The sequence below is a fragment of the Carassius gibelio genome, chromosome A16 (assembly GCF_023724105.1).
Source record: "Carassius gibelio isolate Cgi1373 ecotype wild population from Czech Republic chromosome A16, carGib1.2-hapl.c, whole genome shotgun sequence".
Classification (NCBI taxonomy): domain Eukaryota; kingdom Metazoa; phylum Chordata; class Actinopteri; order Cypriniformes; family Cyprinidae; genus Carassius; species Carassius gibelio.
In genome coordinates, this window is record NC_068386.1 from 25419862 (window position 1) to 25446976 (window position 27115).

A 27115-nucleotide genomic window follows, 5' to 3' on the forward strand; every position below is an offset into this window, starting at 1 on the left:
ACGAACAGTAAATGAGGGAGAAAAAATTACAACTGACGCTGCACAAAAACTAACAATGCATCAAAGCCAATGTTGTTACTAATCTTTGACATGCCCAAGACTATGATAAAATGTAAAAAACTGTCCAGTCCACAATCACTTTTTATATTGAAAATAAGTCATTTTGTTTGTTTTTTTCCCAAATCAGTGACATCATTTATGAACTTGGCAATTTAAAGAGTAAAATTCTTGGATATTTTTTCAAACAATTAGTTGGTTTGATCAGGACTGAGGTTGATTAATAGATTTATGCAAAAAAAAATGTATCTAATACCTTTTTACAGCAGTTTAATTCAGTGGATGTTTTTATCCCGAACATAACAAAAGGGTAGTGAATTTGAACAATACACAAGGGTTAAATTCCAAGCTGGTTAAAACTGAAAACCTCCACACTTATGCCTTTAAAACTACTTCAAACTTTCTGGTTAGGCTTTTTCAAGCCAACTTAAAAGTTTGTCTACAAAGTTTTTTTTTTTTTTTTATCTAGTTCTAATCTCACATATTGAATATAACAGACAGATGGCATGACATTCAATTTTAGGCTATTAATATGCCCAGAAGATACGGTTATAAATGATCGGAATATCTATCTAGATAACCTCCAGAACTGCAACATGATATACCATGATATTAACATCTTTATAGTGAACCAGAATAATAGTTCTTTTTTTTTCTTCTTTTTTTGCAATCTGTCTTTTTAATTAAAAGCAACAGCTCTCCCTTGTGGGCATTTGAAGCATGGCCTAGAAAACTAATTTGAGCAAACCCCTCGGTATATCTGGTGGGAATTCCGTCTGCTTTCATACATTTGTGAATTTCTTCAACACTCTGAGTGCAAATAGCAGTAGCTTTACAGTAGCTTTATCCAGGAGTGCGCGGTGAAAGAAGGCGGGATCTAGATATCAATACTTTGTTTCTTTCAGGACGGTTTTTAAAGTTACTCCGACGGCTCGAGACAGGTCAAGTAGATGCATTAAAAACAGCACAATATAAAATACAAAGTACTGTGCATTCTAATGTAATTCAATCATTTGAAGTCTTCTATTGCAGTTTGATTATAGAGAGTGCGTGTTTACTTCAGACACTGTCCTGTGCTGCACACACACACACACACACACACAGCAGCAGCAGCAGCATGAGTGTGTGTGGAGCTGCTCGGTTCCGCGGCTCCGTGGCGAGGATCCTTCAGCAGCACCGAGCCGTCTGCAGCCACACGAGCGGCTCAGCTACCGAGGGAATCAGGGAGAAGCTGCAGGCTTTCCCGGGAGGATCCGTGGAGCTCCGGAAGCAGCGGGACTCGGGCGTTGCGCTGCTCACGCTCAACAACCCCGCGCGCAGGAACGCGCTCTCAGGTCCTCGGGCACTGCACTCTGTCTGGATCAGTTATCATTAAAAACTTAGTGGTGAAAATATGAAACGTTTGGAATGAAATAGCAGAGTGCTGTCTTGCTACGGTGCTCTATACTAAACTAATATCGGTCAAATGTTATTTCTATAATATTTTATAATTATATTATAAATACATTAATTATTTTTTGCATAATTTGACAAAATAACAGTTTGATTGGAAATGGTGCACAATAACAAAAGTTTGTCCGCTCATAAAATGTACCTTAATTTTCTTCACGCATGACATAACTCATATTTCATCTCAAATTTTTCATTAGAAAAAAAAAAAAAAAATGTTGGGCAAAAACGGATGCGTGTGGTGTAACTGTTGCCATATTTTTACACACTATAAATTAAACTCATTGATTTATGTTGATTTCATTCTTGCTGTGAGAAAATTCTAGGTTTTTAAATGTAGTAATTTATGTTTTTTTTGTACTTTCATATTTTAAGATTGATCGTCTGGATCTGGAGTTAAACAGTAAAATAAAATCTGGACATAAATCTGAAAAAGTGAATGCAATCGTAAAGGCATGATACATGATGAATAGTCTTGATAACTGAATTGTGTTGTTTTGCCTGTGTTCTGCAGGCAGCATGATGCTTGACCTGGAGCAGCGTCTGTGTGAACTGGAGACCTGGACAGAAGGGAGAGCTGTGATTGTGCAGGGAGCTGCGGGGACCTTCTGCTCTGGATCAGACCTCAGTGCAGTCAGAGCCATCGCTAACCCACACGTGAGGATCTCTCTTAGACCCTTTATCACAGGAAGTCACATTGTCATTACACTATCACTTAAGATAAAAAAGTGAACCATACTCAGAAAACATATTGTAGTTTTCAGAACTAAAATAAAACCGTGTCTAACATTACTATCGTTGTAAGGGGACCTCAGTGAGACTTACAAGAACATCAGACTGAACGACAGAACACTGTTCCCAGCTGATATAATGATGGATGTGTTTTTCAGGACGGCATGAAGATGTGTGAGTTCATGCAGAACACTCTCACAAGACTCCTGAGGTTGGTCTTTCTGAAGAAACGAGCAGATCAGAGCGATCAACACACCAGGGCTCAATATCAGGAAATCATTTTAAACAAAATGAGAAGAACGTAGAGAATCTTTGCCGCACCATTAAATTCAGCTCCTGATCCTCCTTTTGGGAATCGGCAAAAATGGCTGTACTTACATTAATTACTTTATTCATTATACAAATGAAGCTTATCTTTCAAATGTAACATTTTACTTTTCTACTATTATTACTTCGTGTGTGTGTGTGTGTGTGTGTGTGCATATATATATATATATATATATATATATATATATATATATATATATATATATATATATATATATATATATATATATATATATATATATGCAGCGTACCTGCATGAGTGTTTATCAGACAAAACAAAAACATCGTCACAGTGGATTTGGGATTTTGGACATTGGTCATACAGTCATTTTGCAGTGCATTATGGGATTGAATAAGTGCATTCACTAATTTCCACTATGATTTTGATAACTCACACTCTCAAAAATATAGGATCCCAAAAGCAGGTGTTTGCAGTGATGCCACAGAAGAGCCATTTTTGGTTTCTCAAAGAACCTGTCAGGGAATAGTTGTTGAAGTCCACTGTAATGAACCAGTGTGCTGCTTCCATTGATGTTAAAGCCACAGATGCTAGTAAACATCTTTCATTTTAAAAGTGCATCACAAATTGTGATGTACACAAGGGTGATTTTGGACACAGTTACCGTCTGTAGTGTGTAGAATATGATGAAGCAGAAAGACATGGGTGTGATGTCTCCAGTGTCCTGTGGTGATGTTTCCGGCAGGCTGCCGCTCATCTCCGTGGCCCTGGTGGAGGGACGAGCGCTGGGTGGAGGAGCAGAACTCACCACTGCCTGCGACTTCAGGTACTAACACACAAGGGTTTAAATGAGTCATTTTATTATTCCTAATATTATTAATTCTGTGCAGTACACGTATCATGTTGCAAAATGTATCTTGTACCACAAAAACAGTTTTGGAGGTTGAGTTATATACGTTTCAATAAGCCATTTTGATGAAGGGAAAGTTGAGTTCCTCCTGATATGACCCCTTTGAGCTCTCCTTGATCACCCTGTTGGAACAGAAGCTTATTTCCATTTCCAGGTTGATGACGTCTGATGCTGTTATCCAGTTCGTCCATAAGCACATGGGTTTGGTTCCTGGATGGGGAGGAGCTGCAAGACTGGTTCGTATCGTTGGCAGCCAGAATGCCTTGAAACTGCTGAGCGGCGCTAGAAAAGTGGATCCAGACACTGGAAAACAGATGGGACTGGTTGATGAGGTGCTCCATTGTTCGTCTGGCGAGGGAGAAGCTCTGTGTCAGGCCGAGCGGTGGCTGGGTCCGTTGATTCAGGGCCCGGCTCCAGTGATCCAGGCGGTGAAGAGGGTGGTGGTCTCAGGAAGAGAGCTTCCCCTGGACCAAGCCCTTCAGACCGAGAGAAGTGTGTTTGGGACAGTATGGGGCGGTCCGGCCAATCTCGAGGCTCTGGCTTTAAAACCTAAACATAAGTGACTGCAGTCATCATCGCTGCTAACCATTAAAACTGTTTCAAATGTGCTTGAAGAACCTTATATTTTCAGATCAGTAGAAGTTACAGAAAAGTTCCTGGATTGTTTTGCGGAGCTTGCTCATGTGCACATTAGTATCTTAACATCTGAATGCTGTATCTTTCAAAGTTTTGTGTTTGCAAGAATCTATGTATATTAATGCAGTACTTTAAAGTTGTCTTTTTTTCTTCATAAAGGATAAACCTGAGGGGAAAATAAAGCAGGATCAGCTAGGCCTAATTAAAATTCATGAATCCAGGGTGAATCAAACACGATGTTCACATTCTGAATGGTCCTGCATCCACATGACTCATTGTGGACCTTTAAAGAAATCACTTGCATTGGTACTTGAGTATCAAATATATTAGCAACTCTCTACTTGATAAAATGTTTGAATAAGCATACAGTATGCACACTGTACTCCACTACACTTGGCATGGTACAGTACCTAACTTTTTGTGCAGCGGTTTATTTCTGCTGCAAAAGAAGTGATATCGCCAACTACAGGGCATTGAAGATAATCGATCTTGTGTGTTTTTACACACCTGAACTAGTCAACAAGGCTACTTTACACAAATGTGAGCGCATTAGCAGGTAATTGTGAATCTGTTAAGGGGTCATTAAATGTAACAATGTGTCATCTTTTATTGGTCAGACTTTGGCTCATAATTGTTTTAGTCGGCAGATTTTGAGTCGTTTGGGATGAGGACATGGTGTAGACCTTGAAGGAGATTGGTTTACTTCTATGCCCTTTTACAGTATTTGTGCTTAACTGAGATGTCAGTGTTTGTAGACGTTTAAGATGCTGTTTTGTCGACCTTCATTTATTGCAATGTTGAGTTTTATTTTGATTTTAGAAAATAGAATTTGTAAATTGTACAATTCAACCGTTTCTTGTTTTTCACTGGCGTTTTTCTGTAGGGGGTTGAGGACTTGTGTATCTCCAAGCCTTCATTCAGTATGAGTCAAGTTCTCTTAAAATCAAGTTGTTTTTGACTGGGTAATTATAATGGAGTCATTTTCACTGTGAGGGATCTCTTCTCAAGAATGGTTTTGAGGTTCTCTGTACACCTCTGCTGCATTGTGTGATTTTCTGTCATGAATTATTATTTCTTATACAATATTAACAGCAACAACGTCTTGAAACTGGGCCAGCTGCATGAACATAGGCATTATGTACAGATGTCTTCAGAACTAGTTTGACCAGCTTACAATTCACCAAGAAATGACTAGTCTAACCTTTCTGACTTAAATTGGGCCAATCTGCCTTTTTGTAACCGAGTTTAAACAGCTATGACCAGTCTTTAAGAAAACAAATGAATGACTTTTTAAGACTATAAGCAGTTTATCCAACCGGACTCTGTAGGTAAAGAGGAAACACAAATCACTGACAGTGACACCCCAACCAGACGTGTCTGAAGTCTCTGGGGTGTATTTGTAGCAATAGCCAACAATACATTGCATGGGTCAAAATTATTAATTTTTCTTTTATGCTAAAAATCATTAGGAAATTAAGATCATGTTCCAAGAAGATATTTTGTACATTTCCTACTGTTCCTAACTTAAATTTTGATTAGTAATATGCATTGCTAATATGCATGTGATTTTTTCAATATTTAGATTTTTATGCACCCTCAGATTCCAGATTTTCAAATAGTTGTATATCTCAGACAAATATTGTCCTCCTAACAAACCACACATCAATGGGAAGATTATCTATCTATCTATATATGGTGCACATATCTATCTATCTATCTATCTATCTATCTATCTATCTATCTATCTATCTATCTATCTATCTATCTATCTATCTATCTATCTATCTGTCTTCAGTAATAGTTGTTACAGTTACAGTATGGTGAACTATAGCTTTGCAGAAAGCATATGACATTACTGATAAATCACTCCGAGAACACCTCATTTACTGGTGTTTAATGTTTAAATCACGTTATTCGGTTAACTCAAACTTATAACATAGTTCCCACACGTGCACATCCACCTCGCCGCGTGTCTCTTTAATTGAACCATTGCGGTGTTACCCCCGTCAGATCTGGACTCCACATTGCTTCAGAGGATGTGAAGTGGATGATCTTCATAAAAAGGTTTGAGTCCACTCCACTGCAGGAAACATGCGCGTGTGGTTCGGGCATCGTCGCGTTTGGCGCTGTTTCGCACGGGTTAATCATTGATAGCGAGTGCTGTGTGTGTGTGTGTGTGTGTGTGTGCGCGCGCACTGCAGACTCTTCACTTCAGATCTTGTGACCGCGCGCGAGCCTTCCGTGCTTCTGCGCACCGGCGCGTGACGCGACTGCTGCTCTGACGGGACCCCGAGACAGAGGTAACAATACCACAGACATCACATATCCTCATCACGATTCAGATAAATATTGATTTCATATCATATTTTGAGGATGCACGAGGAAAGAGTGGTGCGCGCGCGTTAGATGTGTTCTGATCTGTGTGTGCTCTCTTGTGCAGTGCTTTTTTCAGCTGATGGATGATGTCTCCAACAATACTGCATGTCTTTTATCATCATAGCTATTCGAAAAGTTAGCATGGGCCCAGTGAAATATAACTGGCTTAAGTGAAGCGAAGTAAATATGGAAATACGAAAATCATTTCTTAATTGTCTGTGTACAAATAGCAGTTCAGTTCACACCAGTCAGGTGCATCATTATTATTCTCAACTGTTTTATAGTATTTCAGATGTGATGCTCCAGTGTTTTCTTCCTGCATCAGCACATCTGCATTCTAAACGGGTGTTTCTTCAGCTATGGGCACTTTTGGCCCCTGGAGCTCCAGAAACACCATTAAAACACACTTCTCGATTATATCTCCGTGCACGCATGACATAAACACACCACAGACACCAACATGCCTTTCAGTGGAACTTCCTCCATTCCTTCTGGAGTGGAAATAACATTTGGATCATTTAAAGATCGCTTTATGTATACTAAATAAACACAATATATAACAATATTGAAAATCACACGTTTGCATGACTTCACTAAATTAGAGTTAGCCTACAGTGGCAAACAATAGACAATATTCTTTCTTTAAATCATATTAAGCTTCAGTTTTTTCCAGTTTTCTTCATGTCATATTTCATCTCAAACTCATGCACAGATGATGGGACTGTCATAATCCACATTAGGAGACACTCGACTCAGTTAACATCCATCCAGTACTTGTTCATATTAAAAACGAGCTGTTATGAGTTAAATGAATATTCATTGCAGGAGTTTTTTGCTATGAATGCTTTTCAGGGTTTCACTTGTATCTCATTTCCACAGCTTTGTTTCAGTCGTTCGTGGTCTTCTAACAAAGACAGGTCTTTATATGACACATCTGCATGCTCACACAAGCATCATGTCTTCCGTGTGTCTGTTTGCATATGGATTCGCCCTAAATGGCTGCTTTCACAGTATCTAGAGTGGGTGTTAGTGGTTGCATCCAGTGTTTTTTGCCCTGTCCAGTTAAACATTGAGGTCAGTGTTAACTGTGTCTTGTTGAACTAGCGCTGTACAGTATGCACATGACAGGGATAAAGTTGGATATCTCACACTGGTTTTACATAGTTCTACATTATAATGCAGGCGATATGAAAATGTTTTAGATGCTGCTGACAGGCTTGACCAGCGCTGTGGTTAATCATCTACTCTTGGTGAGCCTTTACATGTAATTTTTTTCTTTTTTTACAGGACCAACCATTGTCTTGATTGGCAGACCTTTTTGAAAAACGTTATATATATATTTGTATTGCTTTTTTTAACAAATTAGTAATAAATTATCAGAAAATGAAAAAATAAATCCTGTAAATTCGCATTTACGCTCCTTTATTGCAAACATTTTAAATCAAAACCGTTTTAATTCAACATTAATTGAAAAACATGCTTGAGCAAGCTAATTGTAAGCATAAATAAAATGCATCGTAATATTTCTGTTCATGTCAGTCTCACAGTTTGTTCCAAATGTAGCGTATACACGGTTTCACCTGATATTATTATTATTATTATTTTTTGTTGATGTTAGGTCATCAGAGAACCTGCTGATTCAGATGATAGTCCCTTTTGTTCTTTATTTTACATGATTGCAAGTCTAATTATAAACCAGATATGTAATTTCACATTCGTCCCTCAACTTTAATGCATTTTTTTTCATTTAAATTGATAGTTTACCCCAAAATGAAAATCCAGTCATCATTTGCACCCTCATGTCACTGTCTGAGTTTCTTTCTTTCATTGAGCAATAAAAAAGACATTCTGAAAATGGCTGGTAACCAAACGGTTGACGGTAGCCATTGACTTCCATAGTATTTTTTCCCCATAATGTGTAAGTCAATGGCTGTTTGGTTACTCTTCAGAATATCTTCTCTTGTGTTCAGTGGAAGAACAGAGCTCATACAGGTTGGGAATGACAGTCATTTCATCCTTGTAGCAACTGTGTTACAGCACTTGTCTATATATAGCCTACGTATAATCACATAAGGAACATCTCAACAGTGTTTTCACATAATAAACACAAAATTCAGATTGCAAGAGGACAGATGCTCACAAACAGATGTGTGACCGCTTGAGAACTGTTCTGTACTGTGCAGATAGTCACAGCTGGAGGAACATCACACAGGCTTTTCAACAGTGTTTTTGTTTGTGATCTGCATGCTGTATGAAGTCAAGTGCATTGATTCTCTGCATGCATATGTCTGTTATCGACTGCACTGTGTCTGCTGTGAATCTGTCAGGTGATGGAGAAGCTGATGGATGTTCCTCCGGCCGAGCAGAGCTCCAGTGATCGCAGCAGCTCGCCGAGTCCCGGAGACACGCTGCCCTGGAACCTGCCCAAACACCAGCGGGTCAAGCGCTCCAGATCCGCCTCCGGAGAGGTGCTGAACCCGGCCGAGAGGGCCGTCCTCCGCATCGCAGGTCTGTGTGCTGATCGTATCATGAGGCGCTCAGTCTGTGGCTGCATGGACTCACGCTAGAGGAAACATAACATGGATTTAGCTGAAGAGCAGATGTACACAGGCAGAGTCACTGATGGTCACTTCAATGTCTCGATCTAATAGAGGCACGGAGCACTCAAGTATCAATCATTCAGGCACATTTCATCCTCACTCATGTGGGACATCTTTAGCTTGCTGGAGGAGTGTAATTAGAAGAGATTTAGTGCATTAGACATTAGTACAGCTTTAGATAAGAGTAATCATAGCCTCAGAGATGAGAAGTATGAGGCATGCATGAATAGAAACTCTTCAGCAATGCATCTTAAAACACAGACACAGAGTAACAGAAAATAATGGAAGAATACAGTATACAATACATTATGCCACCTACAGTAGTGGAAACATGATACAACAACGTATCACATATGATTAATTTACATTTATATATATATATATATATATATATATATATATATATATATATATATATATATATATATATATATATATATATTTTTATATATATATATATATATATATGTTTGTTTAGGGCTATCAAATCAATAATCGTGATTAATTGCATCCAAAAAAAAGTTTGTGTTTACATAATGTATGTGTATATACTGTATATGTACAGTATATATAAATACACACACATACATGTATATATTTCAGAGATATATGTAATATATGTTTATATATAATATAAAACATGCATAAATATGAATATATATATACTGTACATTTAAATATCTCTGAAATATATACATGTATGTGCGTGTGTTTATATATACTGTACATATACAGTATACACACATACATTGTGTAAACACTAAGTGTTATTTTTGGAAGTGATTAATGACGATTAATTGATCTGACTTCCATACATTAAAAAAAAAAATATATATATTTACAATTATTTTAAATAATTTTTAGGGCTAAGATTTATATTTAATGGATTATATATATATATATATATATATATATATATATATATATATATATATATATATATATATATATATATATATATATTAATGGTATATTATTATATTTGATATTTTAAAGAACTGAAAAAATGAGTTACTTTTTATTTTATTTGAATAATACAATATTATATTTAAAATGTTTTAATACTTTGATACTGATTACTTTTAAAATATATTATACTATATTATATTTTTATTATTATATTACATTATTACATTTTAGTTTAAAATACTTTAAGATTGTATTAGATTTAGGCTAAGTAATTTACTATTTTATATTGCATTATTTTAACTAGCATTTTAAAATACTATATATTTAAAATAAAAAAATGAATTATATTTTGTATTTATAATTGATTATATTTTACACGTTTCATGTCTTATATTATTTTATTTAAGGTTTTTAAACACTTTATAAAATGTAGGATTGGTATTTTGATGAGCCTTCTAACACTAGTATACTAGAGTATGAATACTGGAGTATGAATGTTGATTAAGTGCTCATTTAAAGACTCTTTTCACACAAGACAGCAACATGGAGAAGCGCTGCTCAGAGTAAGTGATCATCTTCAGAGTAACAGACTGGCCAACACCCACCGCAGCACTGCGACAGGCAGCACTTTCATATGTTCTTCAGAAAGTGTGCAAATCCTGATTAATGTTCTGAATAGCTCAGTTTGATGCAGAGACTCCTGCGTCATGCAGTCCGAGCAGAAGACCAGCGGCGCTGACAGAGAAACACTGCTGTAGTGACGGACAGAAAGTGTGTCTGATGTGACACGAGTGTCCTCTTCAAGAATCTGTGACAGTTCAGCATCTAGCGGTCTCTCTCTCACCTCTGTCAGGGCCTGAGTCAGCACACACACACACACACACACACACACACAGATAGTGAGAGCTCCTGCTGACAGGCTCTTGAATTCAGTGCCTCTTGCTTTTCTGTGAGTAACATGATTCGGGAGATTCTCCTGTAAGTGACCAGTGATGTGAGAACACATAGAAAATGCTTTGGTTTAAATAAAAAATGAATTGTTTCTTGCTAAACCACCTCGTCATATAATCTATAAGCATTCATAGGGGTACTTCCTGTTAGGAAATACTTATGAGAAGCTATGAAAAATGAAGTTACTCATGATTAAATGTTTCTCCAGTACGGAGGCTCTTAAAAGCATGTGACGTCACAGCTCATCACAGTCACCAGTGAACCGCTTGAGGAGGATGTTGGTGTTTTTGTGATGTCATCAGCCAATCAGTGCTGACACTATGTCATTGTCCTGCAGCATACGATTAGTCACATGACCTTTATGGCTCAGGTGATTGGTTCATGGTTTAACAACCTGAAAACGAGAACGAGCAAAGATGGCAGATTTCAGATCGGTCCTGAAGCTCTTGACAACAGGATAGCTGTCTCCAGATATTACTGACAGCCTTTTTCATGACACTGACTGGATCTGAACCTGCATCTCTGAGAAAAGCAGAGTACTTCATGCGGTATTTTGTAAAAGCACTGTTAAACGTGCACGCTTACACTGCAGCGATTAGCAAACGCTGAGTCAGAGCGGCTGTTTCTGTTGATGTCCACAGTGTTTCATGAACACTGACCCAAAGGCCCTCTTCTCTGGATGGGAGAGAGCTGCATTTATACTGTATGATGGTCTTTATGATCAGACAACGGATGATTCATGTCATACGCATCCAGGCCATCTTTTTTTTTTTTGATGGCAGGTTGCAAGATTTTTATTGTGTTCTTGTTAAATGCATGTGACAGATTCATTAATGAAAGTACAAATATCCAATGTAATCACTCAAATAATATGAGCTTGTGAAGGTCATGTGTGCAAATGATGAAAACGGTGTAATGTGATGGAGCTGCAGAACCATGTATGTCCACCAGGTGTCAGTAGGCAGCTGTTTCACTGGACACTGAGATAAAACTCATGCTAAATTATTTCAGTTAAATAGAAGTGTTTATTTAAATGTAGGTGCTAAAATTTAAAAAAAAATATATATATATTTGCCATTTTCACTCTTTGTTTAGATGGTCTTTATTTTTAATTTTCTCATATTTTTCTGATGGATATAAATTGATTTAAAACAAAGTCTAAAATGATAAAAAGCACTGTATGCCTGCTTAAAAATAAGTGAGTGAGGGGGTCAAAGGTCAGGGCAGCTGTGTGCTATTATAGGTAGGTGTGAACGTTGCTAACGTGCTCATGTAAGGTCAAAGCGTTCCTTGAGCAAGTCGGACATATTTAATTTCACACTCACGTCAGGTTTCTTCATGATCGCATGGAGATGTTAAATCCTCACACACACACACACAGTGTAACTCGAGCCCACAGTAACGTCCTCAAACCTGTTTTTGGCTTCAGGACTGAAGGAATGTCTCAGGTGGTTGGAGACGTGCAAGGTCCCCTCAGACACACTTGAATACTTTATATTCACAGCTTAATGTAAACGTGTGCCTTGAAGCCAGTGTAAGTCACCTTGGATAAAAACATCTCCCAATTCCTCTTAAATATAAATGGAGAATGTCTCTGTATTATACAGTGTATATAATTTTAGTTTTGGCCTAGGCTTCAACACTTAATTGCTCGCTAAAAATGGAGCAATTTAGAAGAGGTGTAGCTTTACACTTCACTGTTTACTGTAATTCTATTCTTTAAGTGAGGGGTAACACGAGTCAACCACCAAATGTGTGTGTATGTGTGTGTGTGTGTGTGTGTGTGTGTGTGTGTGTTTAATCCAGATTGCCTCAGAGCTTTAACTTTTTTTACATGGCTCCTTCAGAAAGTTGTTTCATTTCATTAAAAATAAAAGGGGAAGTATTTTCCTGTTATGTCCGTATTATTCCCCTGACATAACTGGATTATTTTAGTCTTTCTGTCTGGATCATGTGGAGCGATTATAGAATAGGACTGACACCTCAGGTCCTTGTCTTCACATTATAATAGTAAAGTAAAGCACACACATTATCTCCGTGTTAGAGTGTTTTAGTTTATTTCAGTGACTCTTTCTCCAGCTTTCACCGTTACACCACTAGGTGGCGATAAGTGACTGTCTTTTCGATTGAGTCATTGAATCGTTTTTGTTCAAAAAATGCTGATTCATTGAGGATTGAAACAAGTGACTAGTCCTCCTCAAAAAGCGTATCTCTCGTTCACTACAGTACTCCACTCATGTAGTTATAAGTGAACGCAAACGAGTGAGTGATTCAGACCTGAGTGTGACACGCAGGAATTCATTCAGTGCAGTGCTAACCGTGCATGGAGTACACTAGATAATGCACACTAAGGTTACAACTTAGTTGTAGGTAACTATAATAACCCTGTCCCGCTCTTTTTTTCTGCTTTAAAGCATGAACTCAATTCTACAATTTTCAGAAACCAAAACTTGCGTTGCTTTTCAAGTTAATGTATCTTGCTTTAAGAATTTGTAGATGATTGTAGTGGAAAACACAGCACAAATGCTAAATGTGATAGACAGAGTTGTGGTTGTTTCTGGTTCAGTGTTGGATGATGTTGAGTGGCATGATGGGTTGTCTGACAGGAATCACACACACCTGTTCAACAAAACCTCTTTCTTCTGACCGTCTCAGTCAGCTTCGAGAGGGAGGAGCTGTGCAGGAGTCAACAAAGACTGAAAGAAAGCCAACATCTGTGTGAAAGGGACATGGGCTGTGTTTGGAATGGAGAGATGTGAATAACCTGCTTATTATTGCTTTGTGAGAGGGAAAGTCAACTCCATGCAGTGCACTGTGGGTAAACTGGCCTGTTGCTCACTATATACTGCATACTTCCTTCCTACTATTGTTTTAAATAGTATCATGCTGAAAATTGTCTCTGATTGGTTTGTCACACAGGAATTGAAAAGTTGAGCACACTGCATGAAGTGTATTTATATAGTGTGAAATACTATTCTGCACACCATTTCAGAACATGCCACTCACTTTACCATCTATAGTATGATGAATGAACTACACTTTTTGTAATCATGATTTGATCATCAATTGAGAAAAAAAAGTTCTACAAGCGTAATATTTTGAAACTTTTAATATTTTTTTATTTACTAGTTCTGCTTCATATTTTTGTGTTAACTGTGATACACCACCATTCAAAAGTTTTAGGTAATTAAGTATTTTCTTTTTGGAAGAAATTAATACTTTTATTCTGCAAAGATGCATTCAATTGATCAAAAGTGACAGTACAGACATTTATAATGTTACAAAAGAGTTACATTTCTAATAAACTTCCATTCATCTGTGAATCCTGAAAAATCAAATGCATCAGTTTCCAAAAAAATATTGTGTATCACGACTGTTTTCAACATTGCTGATAATCAGAAATGTTTCTTGAGCAGTAAATAATCATATTTTCATGATTTCTGAAGATCATGTGACACTGAAGACTGGAGGAATGATGCAATACATTATAAATAAATAAATTACACTTATTAACAGATATTCAAACAGAAATCAGTTTAGCCTTTTTTCAGGTTTTTCGATTAAATAAATGCAGCCTCAGTGACCAGAAGAGACTTCTTTCATAAGTCTTTTGCACCGCTAGAGTACACTGCATCTATAACGTTCAGAAGCAGCTGGTGATTTGCCAGCGATGAGAGAGGTGTGTCCGACACGTTCAGGTGTTTTGTGGACAGTCAGATAGATGTCTTGTGTGTTTTTAAGAGGCGGAGCTTCTCCGGGCTGCTGGTGTGTCCCAGTCAGGACAGAGGGGGTGTGGCCAGAGAGAGAGAGAGAGAGAGAAAGCACAGCACTGCGCACACACTCATCCACACACATCATCTTCTCCAGGCTGAGAGAGAACCCAGGACCTGTGAGTGACCCATGGCCACGTACGAGCCCCTCTGCCTCCTGCCCAGCGCAGACGAACAGGACTTCGTTCAAGCTTATGAGAACGTCCGAGAGAAATATAAAGGTACCACACAGTAGAGGAAGGGTGGAAGTGATGTGTGTGTGTGTGTGTGTGTTTGCCAGAGTCACGTGCAGCCGGTCTTCAGCTTCAGAGTGTGTATTGATCCGCACACACACATGCTGTCTGTGTGTGAGTCTGTCTCGAGAGTTTGGTGAAGTTCAGAGGGTTTGCATCTCTCGTACTGACCTCAGGAGCTCTGCAGCAGCTCTGACACACACACAGATGATTTCTCACTTAAGGGCTCTTGGTTTTTACACTGCGCTTCATTGAGATGCTCATGTTTAATTCATCAGGCTTGTTCTGCTGCGGGATGCTGTCTTTGAGTTCGGTTCACTTGAGTTCAGCTGGACTTCAGCATTACACTCACACATTACACTGTTTGTGTGTGTGTTTTATTTCTTGACTTGTGGTGGAGAGATGTAGAAATGTATTTCTCGTGTCAAAGCTTGAGTTTTGCTGTCATCATCTCTGTGTTTAAAAACACTTCTGTCGATCCCTGGCTTTGAGTTCATTATTACACTATTGTTCAAAAGTTTTGGGTCAGTCGGTCTCTTCTGCTCACCAGGGCTGCATTTATTTGATTCAAAATTACAGTGAAAACAGGAATACTGTGAAATATTATTACTATTTAAATATAAAGCTTATCTATTTGAATATGTAATAAAATGTAATTGATTTCTGTGATCAAAGCTGAATTTTCTAAATCAGTCTAATATGATGAATTACTGCTCAAGAAACATTTCTGATTATTATTAATGTTGAACAAAGTCAGATGTTTGTGGAAACTGTGATGTATTTTATTTCTAAAGGATTTTTTTTGACATACAAAGTTTAAAAGAACAGCTTTTATTTGTAATAGTAATCTTAGTCACATCATAAATGTCTTTACTGTCACTTTTAAACAATTCGATGTTGAATAAAACAATTAATTTCTTTAAAAAAATCTAAGAAAACCTCATTCTTAATAGTATTAAATCACAGTTTCCACAAAAGTGTAAATATAAATAAAATGTGTTATAAGAAGAGTGAGTGTTAGTGTTTCTGAATGATTGTGATGATGTTCTCCGGACTATGACCTGGTTTCTTCAGTAAAAGAGTCTGTGGTTGTGTGCTCCACCTGCTCGTGTGAGGAAGACAGAGCACTGGTGCTTCCTCTAAAAATATCGCTCCACTTCTGTCCCTGTGTTGTGAGTGGGACGGAGGTGTGTGCTGAATCACTGTCTCGAGTGTGTGTGTGTGTGTGTGTGGGACATGTACATTGGGAGTTTACAGAAGCAGCATTCTTGTTCTCTTTTCCTCCTCCAGAGACTCTCTGGATCTCCTTATTAAGGCACATCACATCTCTGCCTGTCACTCTCTCTCTCTCTCTCTGCTACATTGCTCATCCGCCTTGTACATAATTTGCCTCATTGTTGCAAATATCATTATTATCTATTACCTGGTTTTCAAGTAAAAAAAAAAAAAAACTATACTCTTTAGGAGCAGATGCATTTACATAAGGAGCAGCATGAGCTGAAGGATGAGAGCAGAAAGTGTTGCTGCTGAGGTCTGACTGTGGAAAGTATTTGTTCTGTAAAGCGCCTGGATCTCATCGTGACCTTGTGGAAAGTCTCTCTCATGAGCTTCATCCCAGAGCTTCACGACGACTCGAGCACTTCCTGCGTTCAGGAAGAACGGTCGCCATGGAAGCAGACCATAATGTTTGAGAGAGTTCCTTATGAAAGATAATCTGTGATGTCTATCATCTACAGAAATGTGAACTATGTTTGCTTCCTGGATCGACTGAAACTGATGGCCAGGCAAATTTATTCATATATCAAGTTACCTGAAGTAAAATAAAATGTAAAGAAATGTTTCACTTATTTTATTTAAGCTAGTTGCCAAAATAAAAACTAAAATTAAATAAACTAAATCTAAAAAAAAATCTATTACTTTTGTTAAATATTCTAAGTGACAAAAACCACAGCAAAATTACAAAAGCTAATAACAGTATGTCAGTGATGATAAAATAACCCTGCCTTAAGGTAATGTAAGTTATGGAGTTCATGTGTACAGAATCTGCTCTTTATAAGACTTTCTCAGGTTTTGTTGTCAGAGAGAAAACAGACTGAAGTCTGACTTTGACCTTTCTCTCATAAAAACCTTTCAGCTCATTAAGAGCGATCAGTGTGAGCATGTGCTGCTGTGTTGCTTTATGTGAACGGATCATGCATTGCATGTTTTGAGAGCAGTGTTTTGGATCTATGTCTTGGTTTTATAGACAGCGTTTGTCTGTATCTGAGTGAGTTTGCATCCTCTAATGTAATATGCAGCAGCAGGTGGCGGGGTGTCAGTGAGCCCACACACACACACACACACACACACACACACACACACACACACACACCCTCTCTCTCTCTAACAGCTCGCCCCATGTAGTCCTTCTGAAACCCCCAAAGGGCTTTAAATAACGGTGTATGTTGCCCCCGCTTGCGTGGACTCCAATTAAACAACTATTTGTGGCCTTTCACAGTCTTGATTGTTCAGCACGGGCAATTTAAAAACCACTGTGTTTTTGTCATGCATGCATGTTCTTAAATGCAAGCTTTCTTTATGTTTGTGTCTGTGCATATGATTTATTGTTCATCCAACTATATATGTACAGAAAAAGGAGAGAGAAAATGCTGAAATAACATGAATGCAATGTTCATCTTTAAATGTTATTTTTTTTAAATAGCATGCATATGATATACTGGTTGACTGGTTGTCATGATGTCAAGCTTTCGCTCATCTAGTAGCAGTATTGGATGTGTATGTAAGGTAATCAGTTCTCCTTCAGAGGACACAATGTGTGAGAAATGTGTGTGTTGTTGCTGGTGTTTGCAGGTCAAAGCTCAGTCCCGCAGAAACTCACACCGACTGCAGCTTCCTTATTAGGAGTTTCTGCTGAAAGATTTCCACATAGTTGAGCTCTGGATTTATCAGATCTGAAGAATGCATTCGTTGTGAAGATACGAGAGTGAGAGCGAGAGAATGCATGTTTGTGTTTTCCACGGAAGTGGTTGTGTGAGTTTATCGGCGTGTGTGTTTGTGTGTTTTATAATTCAAGCTCAGTGTGTTGAAGTGTGCACAAAAATCCTTAAAAACCTGGTTCTTTGGTCTTGCGGTCAATCATCTGCGCTCATTAAAGTTTGTTACATTCCGTATCATCCTTCCTTTAGTGACAGACACGGTTGTAACCGTACTTTTGTCTGTCACCGATACGCTCTGCATCTCATGTAAAATGCTTTTTGTTTCAGTGAAATCTCAAAATCTGCTGTCATTACTGATATAAATCTGCTAACATGAAGATGAACGGCAAAACTAACTTGTTTAAAAAGGATACATTCATGATGCCACAACTTTAAGCTTATTCTAGTGGTTTTTGTTTAACAGTCATGTCTCACAATACACATGCAAACGCTTTTTTAATAGCAAAAACACATTTTAAACAAGTCTTTCATTGTCTATTTAACATTAATGCCACAAGTCTTTTAAACTTAAGCCAACAAACAAACGTAAGCGCTGTGTACAGATTTAGTCATTTGGTTTATTTAGTTTAGAAAAAGGTGAGATTTGTGAGTTTCTATACAGTGTAACGGTGCACTATTTATCAGAGCAACACTTTATTGAAAGGAGGCCACAAACCCTAAATGATTTATTTAAATTCATGGATTTTTGTTTTTTACAATCATTCTCTTGACATCATGTAAAATAAAGATGATTTATTTTTGGAGAGTAGTCACTCTGCCGGCAGCATGAGATGTGTCTCAGTATTACTCAGTTTTTCCACAGTTAATGCTGAGTGTATTATAAGACGGATCTTAGTTTGACATCGAGTGGGATTTCCCTTGTTTCTTGGCTTATCATCACACTGCTGTGTTTGTGCCAGATGGAAATCACCGAAGCGGTTTCCACTGAAGTATGGAGGAGTCAGTCTATAAATGTCCGTGCTGCTCAAAGGTAATATCTGACCAGACTGAAGGCCGTTGTGCTGGCTGAAACCTGTCCCTGGCCTTGTGTGGTCTCTTCTACATCTCTCTCTCTCCTCATGTTTGTGCACACAAACAGAGAGCTGTAGGAATCATACTTAATCAGCAGAGTTCACACTGATTCACAGTGATTATCCTGATGCACTCTTCTGTTCAGGTCAGACAGCTCCTGGTTAGTGAGTAACACACAACACTCAGGCAGGAGTTGTACAAATGCATTCACAAAGATCACTGTCTTTGTCTACACACACACACACACACACACACACATCGGGTGTCGGGACGTGGACGGCATGGACTGTTCTAGTTTGAAGAATGTGACTTTGAGAACATTCTCTCCCATCATTTCTAAGATCTGTCTCTCTCTCTGTGTGTGTGTGTGTGTGTGTGTGTGTGTGTGTGTGTGTTGTGTGTGTGTGTGGTTATTCAAAAGGTGTGATTCATTCATGCTATGTGTGTAAACTAGAGATATATAGAGAAAAAAAGAGTCTGAGGGTCTGGGTGGATAAGTTAGTATTTTGGATGATAAGTGAAAGTGAATATAAATTAAATTTAAATATATATTTCCAGGATTCATATTTCCTCTGATCTCAGACTCGTGGAGCCGGCTGTGAATCCCTGATAGAGTCACAGACGTTTCCGGGTATTTCATCTGGACGTGTCACAGTTTTAACTGTCCAAGAATAAGTTTGACAGAGCGTCCGTGTCCTTTCATGCTCCAGCACACATGGACACATTAGAGTTTGCCCTTGCTTTATTTGGAGTATAATCACCATGAGTCAGAGTCATGCTCCGATGGAGATGAGCTTACATTCCAGACAATCATGTCTCTCCAGAAGTTTCTCTTTCGAATTGAGAGCCCTCTATTGCAGCAGAGCGGGAACCAATAGATGCGGTTTTATTTTAAGCACCCTGAGGAGTGTCCGAGCGGATGCTCCCAGCCCTGAGCTGCAGTCAATCCTCTGAGATCACAGATGGCCTTCCTCTTCCTCTCAGTTTTACTACTGCTGTGATTGAACATCACTGATTTTTATCAGCTGATTGTATCAGATGACATGTTTGTAACAGTACAGTGGCATGTGAGAAAGTCAAACTTGCATGACTGGGTCAGCATGAGGATCAGGATTTCATGTCATGGTTGGTCACCCGACACACAGCTGCTCATGCATCCCTCACATACTCCACACAAACACTGATCTCCTCCATCATCACTCCTGATTCCACTCATTTCATTCATTCTAATTCAACAGTTCATTGGATGTTTGGTCACTAGAGCTTTGAGACATCACACACTCTCAGAAAAAAAGGTAAAAACTGTCACTGGAGCGGGACCCTTTCAAAAGGTACTAATATGTACACTTTAAATACGAACATACTAATGTGTACCAGTTAGGGGTAAGTAATGGACAAAGATGTAGCTTTTAGCTTTTGTACCTTAGGATTCCACTCCAGTGAAATTCTTGAAATTCTGGAATTTTTATTAAATTAGAATAAATAGAATAAATTAAATTAAAAGAAACTGAAATTGTAAATAAGCTTCTATAACTGCAATGTGTGCTTTTTAAGAATAATCTGGTTGGTCGAAACATCAATATTTTCAATATAGAATTAGAAATAATTTCAAACACTGTTTGAAATTTGAAACTGATGCATAATATTACACACGCGCATGCACGCACATACATATACATATATAGTTACCATATTTTGGTGTGTGTGTGTGTGTGAAATATAATTTTAAATGGCTGTCACATGATCTTCAGAAATCATTCTAATATGAACGTTATATAATATATACGTTCTTTTTCAGGATTCACTGATGAATAGAAAGTTCAAAAGATGAATAAAAGTTATAACATAAAATTATTAATGTCTTTCCTCACTTTTAGTAAATAATTACCGTATTTTCCGGACTATAAGTCGCACTTTCTTCATAGTTTGGCTGGTCCTGTGACTTATAGTCAGGTGCAACTTATTTATCAAAATTAATTTGACATGAACCAAGAGACAAGAACCAAGAGAAAACTTTACCATCTCCAGCCACCAGAGGGCGCTCTATGCTGCTGAGTTCACCTGTAGTATACACTGAAAATATAGAGCGCCCTCTCGCGGCTGGAGAGGGTAATGTTTTCTCTTGGTTCTTGGTTCTAAATCAGGCGGCAAGGAACTCGACCGGAAGTTGAAGTCGGCCGCGTGCCGCCATCTTGTAGCAGAACTTAACTTGCGTTAACATCCCATTGACCTCCCATTCATTTTGGCGTCACTTTGACAGCGAATAACTTTACATCTGAGGTGTTTAAAAACTCCAGTTATTCCATTATTTATTTCTAAAGATACACGGCAATGTATAAAGGGCTCCATTACCTTCTATGTTACATTATGGCCCCGAAGAAACAGTTTTTGTAAAAATAGGCTAACGATTGCGTCATAACCACTCGTCTCTCTGTCGCATTACCGTACAGACAGGAGGAGAAGCTCGCAGGCAATTAACTTAATATGGCGTACTGGCGTTACATTTTAAAATACTATACAAAATAATTAATCAGAATACTTACTCCTGCTCACTCACGACAAAGAACTCCCCGCTCAAGCTCGCCGTCTCTGCAAGATTAACGATGGCAGTTTGCACGCACAGCTACTAGAACATGTACATCTGTCAGACAGGTTGCTGACGTCGTCAAGCTTAGTTTGAGTCTGCGCATCAGAAACGGAAGTGCTAAAAAACGCTAAAAATGGGCTTCATCTGTCTCAATTGAGTTCCAATGGGGTTGCTGTGTCCATTTCTTTTACTGTCTATGGTCTAAACAAATGCAACTTATAGTCCGGTGCGACTAATATGTGTTTTTTTCCTCGTTATGACGTATTTTTGGACTGATGCGACTTATACTCAGGTGCGACTTATACTACAAAAAATACGGTAGATGCAAAATATTGATTTCAGTTGAAATATTTGAACCCAAATTACACAACATTTCACCACAAAATAATTAAGGCAATTAAAGAATTAAGACTTAGTTTGTTAGTTCTCTTATAATCCATTACAGCGTTCAAAACAATCATAGCCAAATGGCAGCAGCTGCGTTTGTGTGAAACGAGAGTGAGTCCGCAATACAAGGATGACATAATGAAACAATTGTTTACCATTTTGAATCGAGTTTTAATATTTTATTAGCTAAACAAATGCAAAGCTTCCACCAAGAAAAAAGTAGTTCAAGCAAGAGTGCAGTGCCGGATGAGCATGTGTTAGCAGCTTTTACCAGTTGTTATCCAGGGATAACATACCTCGGACTGACCAATCAGAATCAAGTATTCCACAGAGGCGTGTAAAAATATAAAATAAGTCTTACTGATCCCAAACTTCTGAATGTGAGATTTAGCTGGTGTTGAAGCGTCTCAGAAATGTTGGTATTGTAACAGCACTATAGTTTCAGCAAACTGTCTCTATGCACTTGAGATTGAGTTTTGTGTTATGTTCCTTTCAAAAGAGCAGGGAAAGTCCTGCTTTCCATGATACATGACCTATACTAATAATAGACCGGAGTATGTTTAATGATCTCAGATGTGGACCCGGAATGATGTGTAACTGGGTTTTAATGGGTTTCCCCTTCTGTGTGATTGGCAGAACGCCGCTCTCCTCTTCATGTAAGAGCTGTTTTTAGTTTGGGACGCCTAATGTTTGTTTCTTTAGTGTGATGCTAAAAGAGTGCACAGTTTTGTGCTTCCTGTAGTAGTTTATTTGAGGGCCGGCTTGGCAGCGCTTCAGAGGCAAAGCATTGTGTGTGAGGTCAGCAGGAAAAGAGTGCCCGCTCCCTTCTGCACTCTGTAATTAGCACATGTAAGCCTGATTATAGTGATTATTATTATTATTCTTAACAGAGCAGAAGGCAATCTATGTGTCAGCAGCACAGTTAACAGATTTTCAGCATCATAACAGGAACTGGAAAACAGAATTGTGCAGCTCTCCTGTTTGATGTTATCAGCATATCGTAGTGTGAATGCAGGATTCTGGAGTGTGAATCATAATCATGCTCATAGAAATTAATTTATAGGAAATAATGTTTGACATGCACGACTGAACTTTGTCACTAGCCAGCAGCTGATAAGTCATCAGAGCTTCAAACCTTTGTATGGTTATGTCAACCTCCATTTGAAGTTCTGATTAAATTCCTGTTTGATTTTTATTTGTATTGGCCAATTTGGATATTTTGGGTTATTTTGCTTCTATAGATCCACTCTGTCAAAACTCCAATATGTCAACAAAAATGGAGCACAAATTCTGAACCCGGCTTTATTCTATGCTCAGATTTCTGTTCTGGAAATTTAGGCAAATTTGTGCATATTCAATTAGACAAGACCTCATTACATACAGTTGCTGTATGTAAGTTTTTGACTATACCAAAGCATAAAAACACCATAATACGTTTGCAGATATTAGGAAAACATGCAAATCTCACATACTTGTTTCTCTGAAAAGCAATGCTACAGCCAGTTATTCTATTCTGATAATGTGCATTCCGTGTTAGAATGTCTGGTTTTGTTTTGGTCTGTTTTATTCTGCCTACTTAAAGTTTACCCGATAACATGGGCGCCGGAAGCTACAAAAATGTGGGTGGGTCCGACCTAGTGTTAGTGTAAATCTTATTCAATTCAATTCAAGTATGGTGCCTTTAAAAGCAGCAGGTGAACAAATGATGAACATTCAGTTAAAAAGCAGCTTGTTTAGTTTGGCAGTAAGCTTTTGTGTATCCTCAATCTGACATCCTGTGGGTGCGGAAGAAACTCGCTGAGTTACATACTGAACCTTTAAACATAACATTTCAGAAAACTTGTAATACAAACTTCTTAATTTCCTGTGACTAATCAACTGGGTAAATATGGTGAGATCTGCTGAGCATTTTACTCTATTCAACTGTGGTGTCTTGCCTTTGAATTGAAGTTAAATTAAAAGGAGCTGAAATAACTCATAGAAAGTCGCACAACTGCATTGTGTCATTTTTAAGAATAGGAAGGAAACTTTGAATAATGACTTGAGAAAACCTTGTCTTAAGGTCTAGAGGGGTCATGTTACATTGCTAAAAAGGACAATATATTGTGTATTTGGTCTAATGCAATGTGTTTATGTGGTTTAAGGTTCAAAACACTCATTATTTTCCATGTACTGTAGACTATTGTTCCTCCTCTATGCCCCTCCTTTCTAAAACTTTTAGATTTTTACAAAGTTCATCGTTCAGAAAAGTGAGGTATACAAGCTTGTGATGGAAATGTAATCCCCCTTAAAGGTACAGGTTGTAGGACCTGCCACTAGAGGGTGCACTACCAAAACAATAAAAATCGTGTGGTTTGATGACACTAAGAAGGATCGTGGAATGATGGGATTTGTTGTCTTCTACCCAACCGCTGACGGCCATCAATCAGACGGAAAGATAAATCATGGATTTAACGATAGTTCAACAATTTGCATGAGTAGGTTACATACAAAGTCAATGCAAAGACGCGATCAGACTATGGATCAGACGCGATGCCCGCATTTGGCGTATATGTCCCATAATACGAATCTTGTTGATCGTTATAATAGCATATGTTTTCTGTAAAGATACGAATCAAAACAACTCACCTGTCGAGTAAAACACAAGCGAGATCGGCATTTGCGTTTGGTTGGCCGTTACGCTTACGTTTACGGGAGCTGTACTTGTCGACAGAACCAGTGGCAGGCGGTAAACAGTAATTATGTTCCATAAATAAAACACAATCCACCATAAAACGTGCAAGAAGAAGTAAATAAGGAACTGCTTGAAGCAAGCTAGTGGTTAGCTGGACGCTAAACACTACTTCCGCATTTGTCCACGACACTGTTGTCATGTGGTTTCTACGTCAGTAAAGGTAGTAATAAAGGGGAACTAACGTCATTGACAGGTGACTTTAAACTGTGTTACTGTTTAGAATGAGGATTTTCTCATGATTTACAAGTAGTTGAAAACATTAGATATATTGTTAGTAATCAGCTGGACAAAATATATAACACTAGCCTAGTGGTTTTTGGATATTTTACTGCAAATATCTTACAAATTGTACCTTTAACATACTGTGATGCTGTGTCACGGCACGATGAGAGAAAACCACTAAAACACTTTACAAACGAGGCATTTGTTGCACCCTGTGGGGACATAATTACTGATTACAAAGACTCATACTGTGTTTTCATGCACTGTGTTGCGTATCGCGCTGCATTAACAAAATAATTAGTGATCGGACAAATGACAAACAAGCTTTATTCTACTCTACTCAATCTGCTTTCACAATGAAACACACAGCATTTCCACAACAAGGCAGCGGTGGCAACAGCGAGAATAAAAGTTATGCCTTCCTTCTCCGCGTGAACATTTGGGCAGCATTATGCAAATCTTCCAACATCGTGACGTAGAGATGTGGGGGCGTGCTTAAACGAGCCGTTTAAGGGGGTGTGGTTTACTCTTAACTTTGATTAAGAATATCTCTCTTGATTTGAGACTTTAGTCTTTGCAACATTACAGATCTTCTTTATGCACTAAGAGCTTGTAACACTCCAAAGAGAAAGGAAAAACTTTAAACCCCTTTAAAGTTTTCATAGGCCCAACACAGAAAGAGATCTGTTTGAATTGTCACCTTTAGAAGTTTGTACTTCATTATTAAAAATAAATTTTGTGTATAAAAGCACTTCATTTCCCAGAATGCCATTACCTGTTAGAATTCTCTGAATTGTGGTCACTTCCTGTCGGGTGTGTCCAATATAACAGGTAAGCAATTACCTGGAGAGCCAACAACCACACAGCCAAGCTCCTCTCAGTTCCTTCAGATATAAAATCTACTTTTGTTTAATGTTTGTTTGCAGTGTTATTGAGCATATTTAAGCATGCTTTAGTAATGTATAGTTGTGTTTGCAGTCATGGCAGCATCTGTTAACCATTGGCTTTTGCACTAAAGTGCACTTGAGACATGTTTTTTTCTTTTCTTTTGTCTGGTCATTGCTCTTGTCTCAGCCCACAGTTTGTGTCAGTTCTGCAGTGACTTTGTGTCGCCCCATAACGGCATGGCTTAGTCTGCAGAAAGACGTCAATCGGCAAGGCTTGAGCTTTCTGCCTTATATATTTTGTATGTTTGCTATGGGACATTCTGAGTCAGAAGCAACCATTGAGTATATATTCAGAAATATGGAGTAAATGTGTTCTGTAAAAAATGGGTATGATTATGAATGGATCACATGACTAATATTCTCCCCCTATCTAATTATAGAAACCAGATTATAATCGAGGTGGTGAACAGTTTTGTTTTACAAAACTTAATGAATGTGCACCTTACACACTTTGTGGAAACTAAATTTGACAAGTTTACAGTTCAAAAGATTAGAGTCTCTTCTGCTCACCAAGTCTGCATCTGTTTGATCAAATATACAGTAAAATCTGTAATATTGTGAAATATCTGTTTCTATCTGATATCTTTGAATATCTGTAAATAATATATTTATTTATTTATGGGATAAATCAATCTTCCATCCTTCAGTGTAAAATTACCCTTTAGAAATCATTCTAATATGCTGATTTACAAGTAGAGAGTTCAAAAGAACAGCATATAAATAAAATAGAAATATTTTGCAACTTTATACATGTCTTTTACACTGATTAAAAGTGACAAGAATGCATCCTTGCTGAATAAAAGTATAACATTTCTTGCAAACACAAAATTCCATCACGTTTTCAGACATTTATATTGTAGTTTACTCTGTGAGAAGTCACAGGTTTTGTGAATCAACATTAGTTTGTGTGCATCAAATCATGAATCCTCCGAGATGGAGATTTTGAGCTCTATTCTTGTAGTTAGTTTCATTGTGTCTGGACTGGATTAGTGCCAAAATAATGTGTAAAAGTGAGATAAGCAGCCATTTCTGTTGTCTTATGGTTTGCAGGATTACATGAACTTTTACTCAGAGCTTTATTTAGATATCCGCAGTCAGTCGTCCAAAGTTAGATTGATGATACCGGTGTTCATCATCACCAGTAAAAGTTGTTTGGATTTGACATGTCCAGACTGAAAGATGAATAACGCACAGCCTCTAGTGGACTGTTTCCTACATAACAGCAGGGGAATCTTTTAATCTTTCCTCACAGAAATATTCTTGTAAACCATAGTAAATTGTACAGGGTTTCCAGATGTCTGTGTGCGTCATTGTCTGAACTA

General features: G+C 38.0%; 1 protein-coding gene across 3 annotated transcripts; it reads left to right on the forward strand.

Moving 5' to 3' along the window:
* The first annotated feature begins 804 nt into the window (after positions 1 to 804).
* echdc1 (enoyl CoA hydratase domain containing 1) lies at positions 805 to 4914 on the forward strand. Of its 3 annotated transcripts, none has more exons than XM_052619473.1 (6): positions 807 to 1057; positions 1168 to 1391; positions 2021 to 2163; positions 2397 to 2449; positions 3270 to 3350; positions 3589 to 4914. In XM_052619473.1, exons 2-6 carry the CDS (start codon positions 1175 to 1177, stop codon positions 3995 to 3997), a joined length of 903 nt encoding a protein of 300 aa, XP_052475433.1. In that variant the 5' UTR covers positions 807 to 1057; positions 1168 to 1174; the 3' UTR covers positions 3998 to 4914. The 3 variants fall into 3 exon arrangements, with proteins under 3 accessions (XP_052475434.1, XP_052475433.1, XP_052475432.1); XM_052619472.1 differs by having other exon boundaries at positions 807 to 1040; positions 1165 to 1391; XM_052619474.1 differs by having other exon boundaries at positions 805 to 1391; positions 2397 to 2412; positions 3245 to 3350.
* The last annotated feature ends 22201 nt before the right edge of the window (positions 4915 to 27115 follow it).

What these genes read in the sequence shown, in the direction of transcription:
- echdc1 (XM_052619473.1), top strand. Translation starts at nt 1,175, where the DNA reads ATGAGTGTGTGTGGAGCTGCTCGGTTCCGCGGCTCCGTGGCGAGGATC. An exon ending in GCGCAGGAACGCGCTCTCAG is followed by an intron (nt 1,392 to 2,020) that starts GTCCTCGGGCAC and finishes TGTGTTCTGCAG; the next exon opens with GCAGCATGATGCTTGACCTG. An exon ending in ACTCTCACAAGACTCCTGAG is followed by an intron (nt 2,450 to 3,269) that starts GTTGGTCTTTCT and finishes TGTTTCCGGCAG; the next exon opens with GCTGCCGCTCATCTCCGTGG.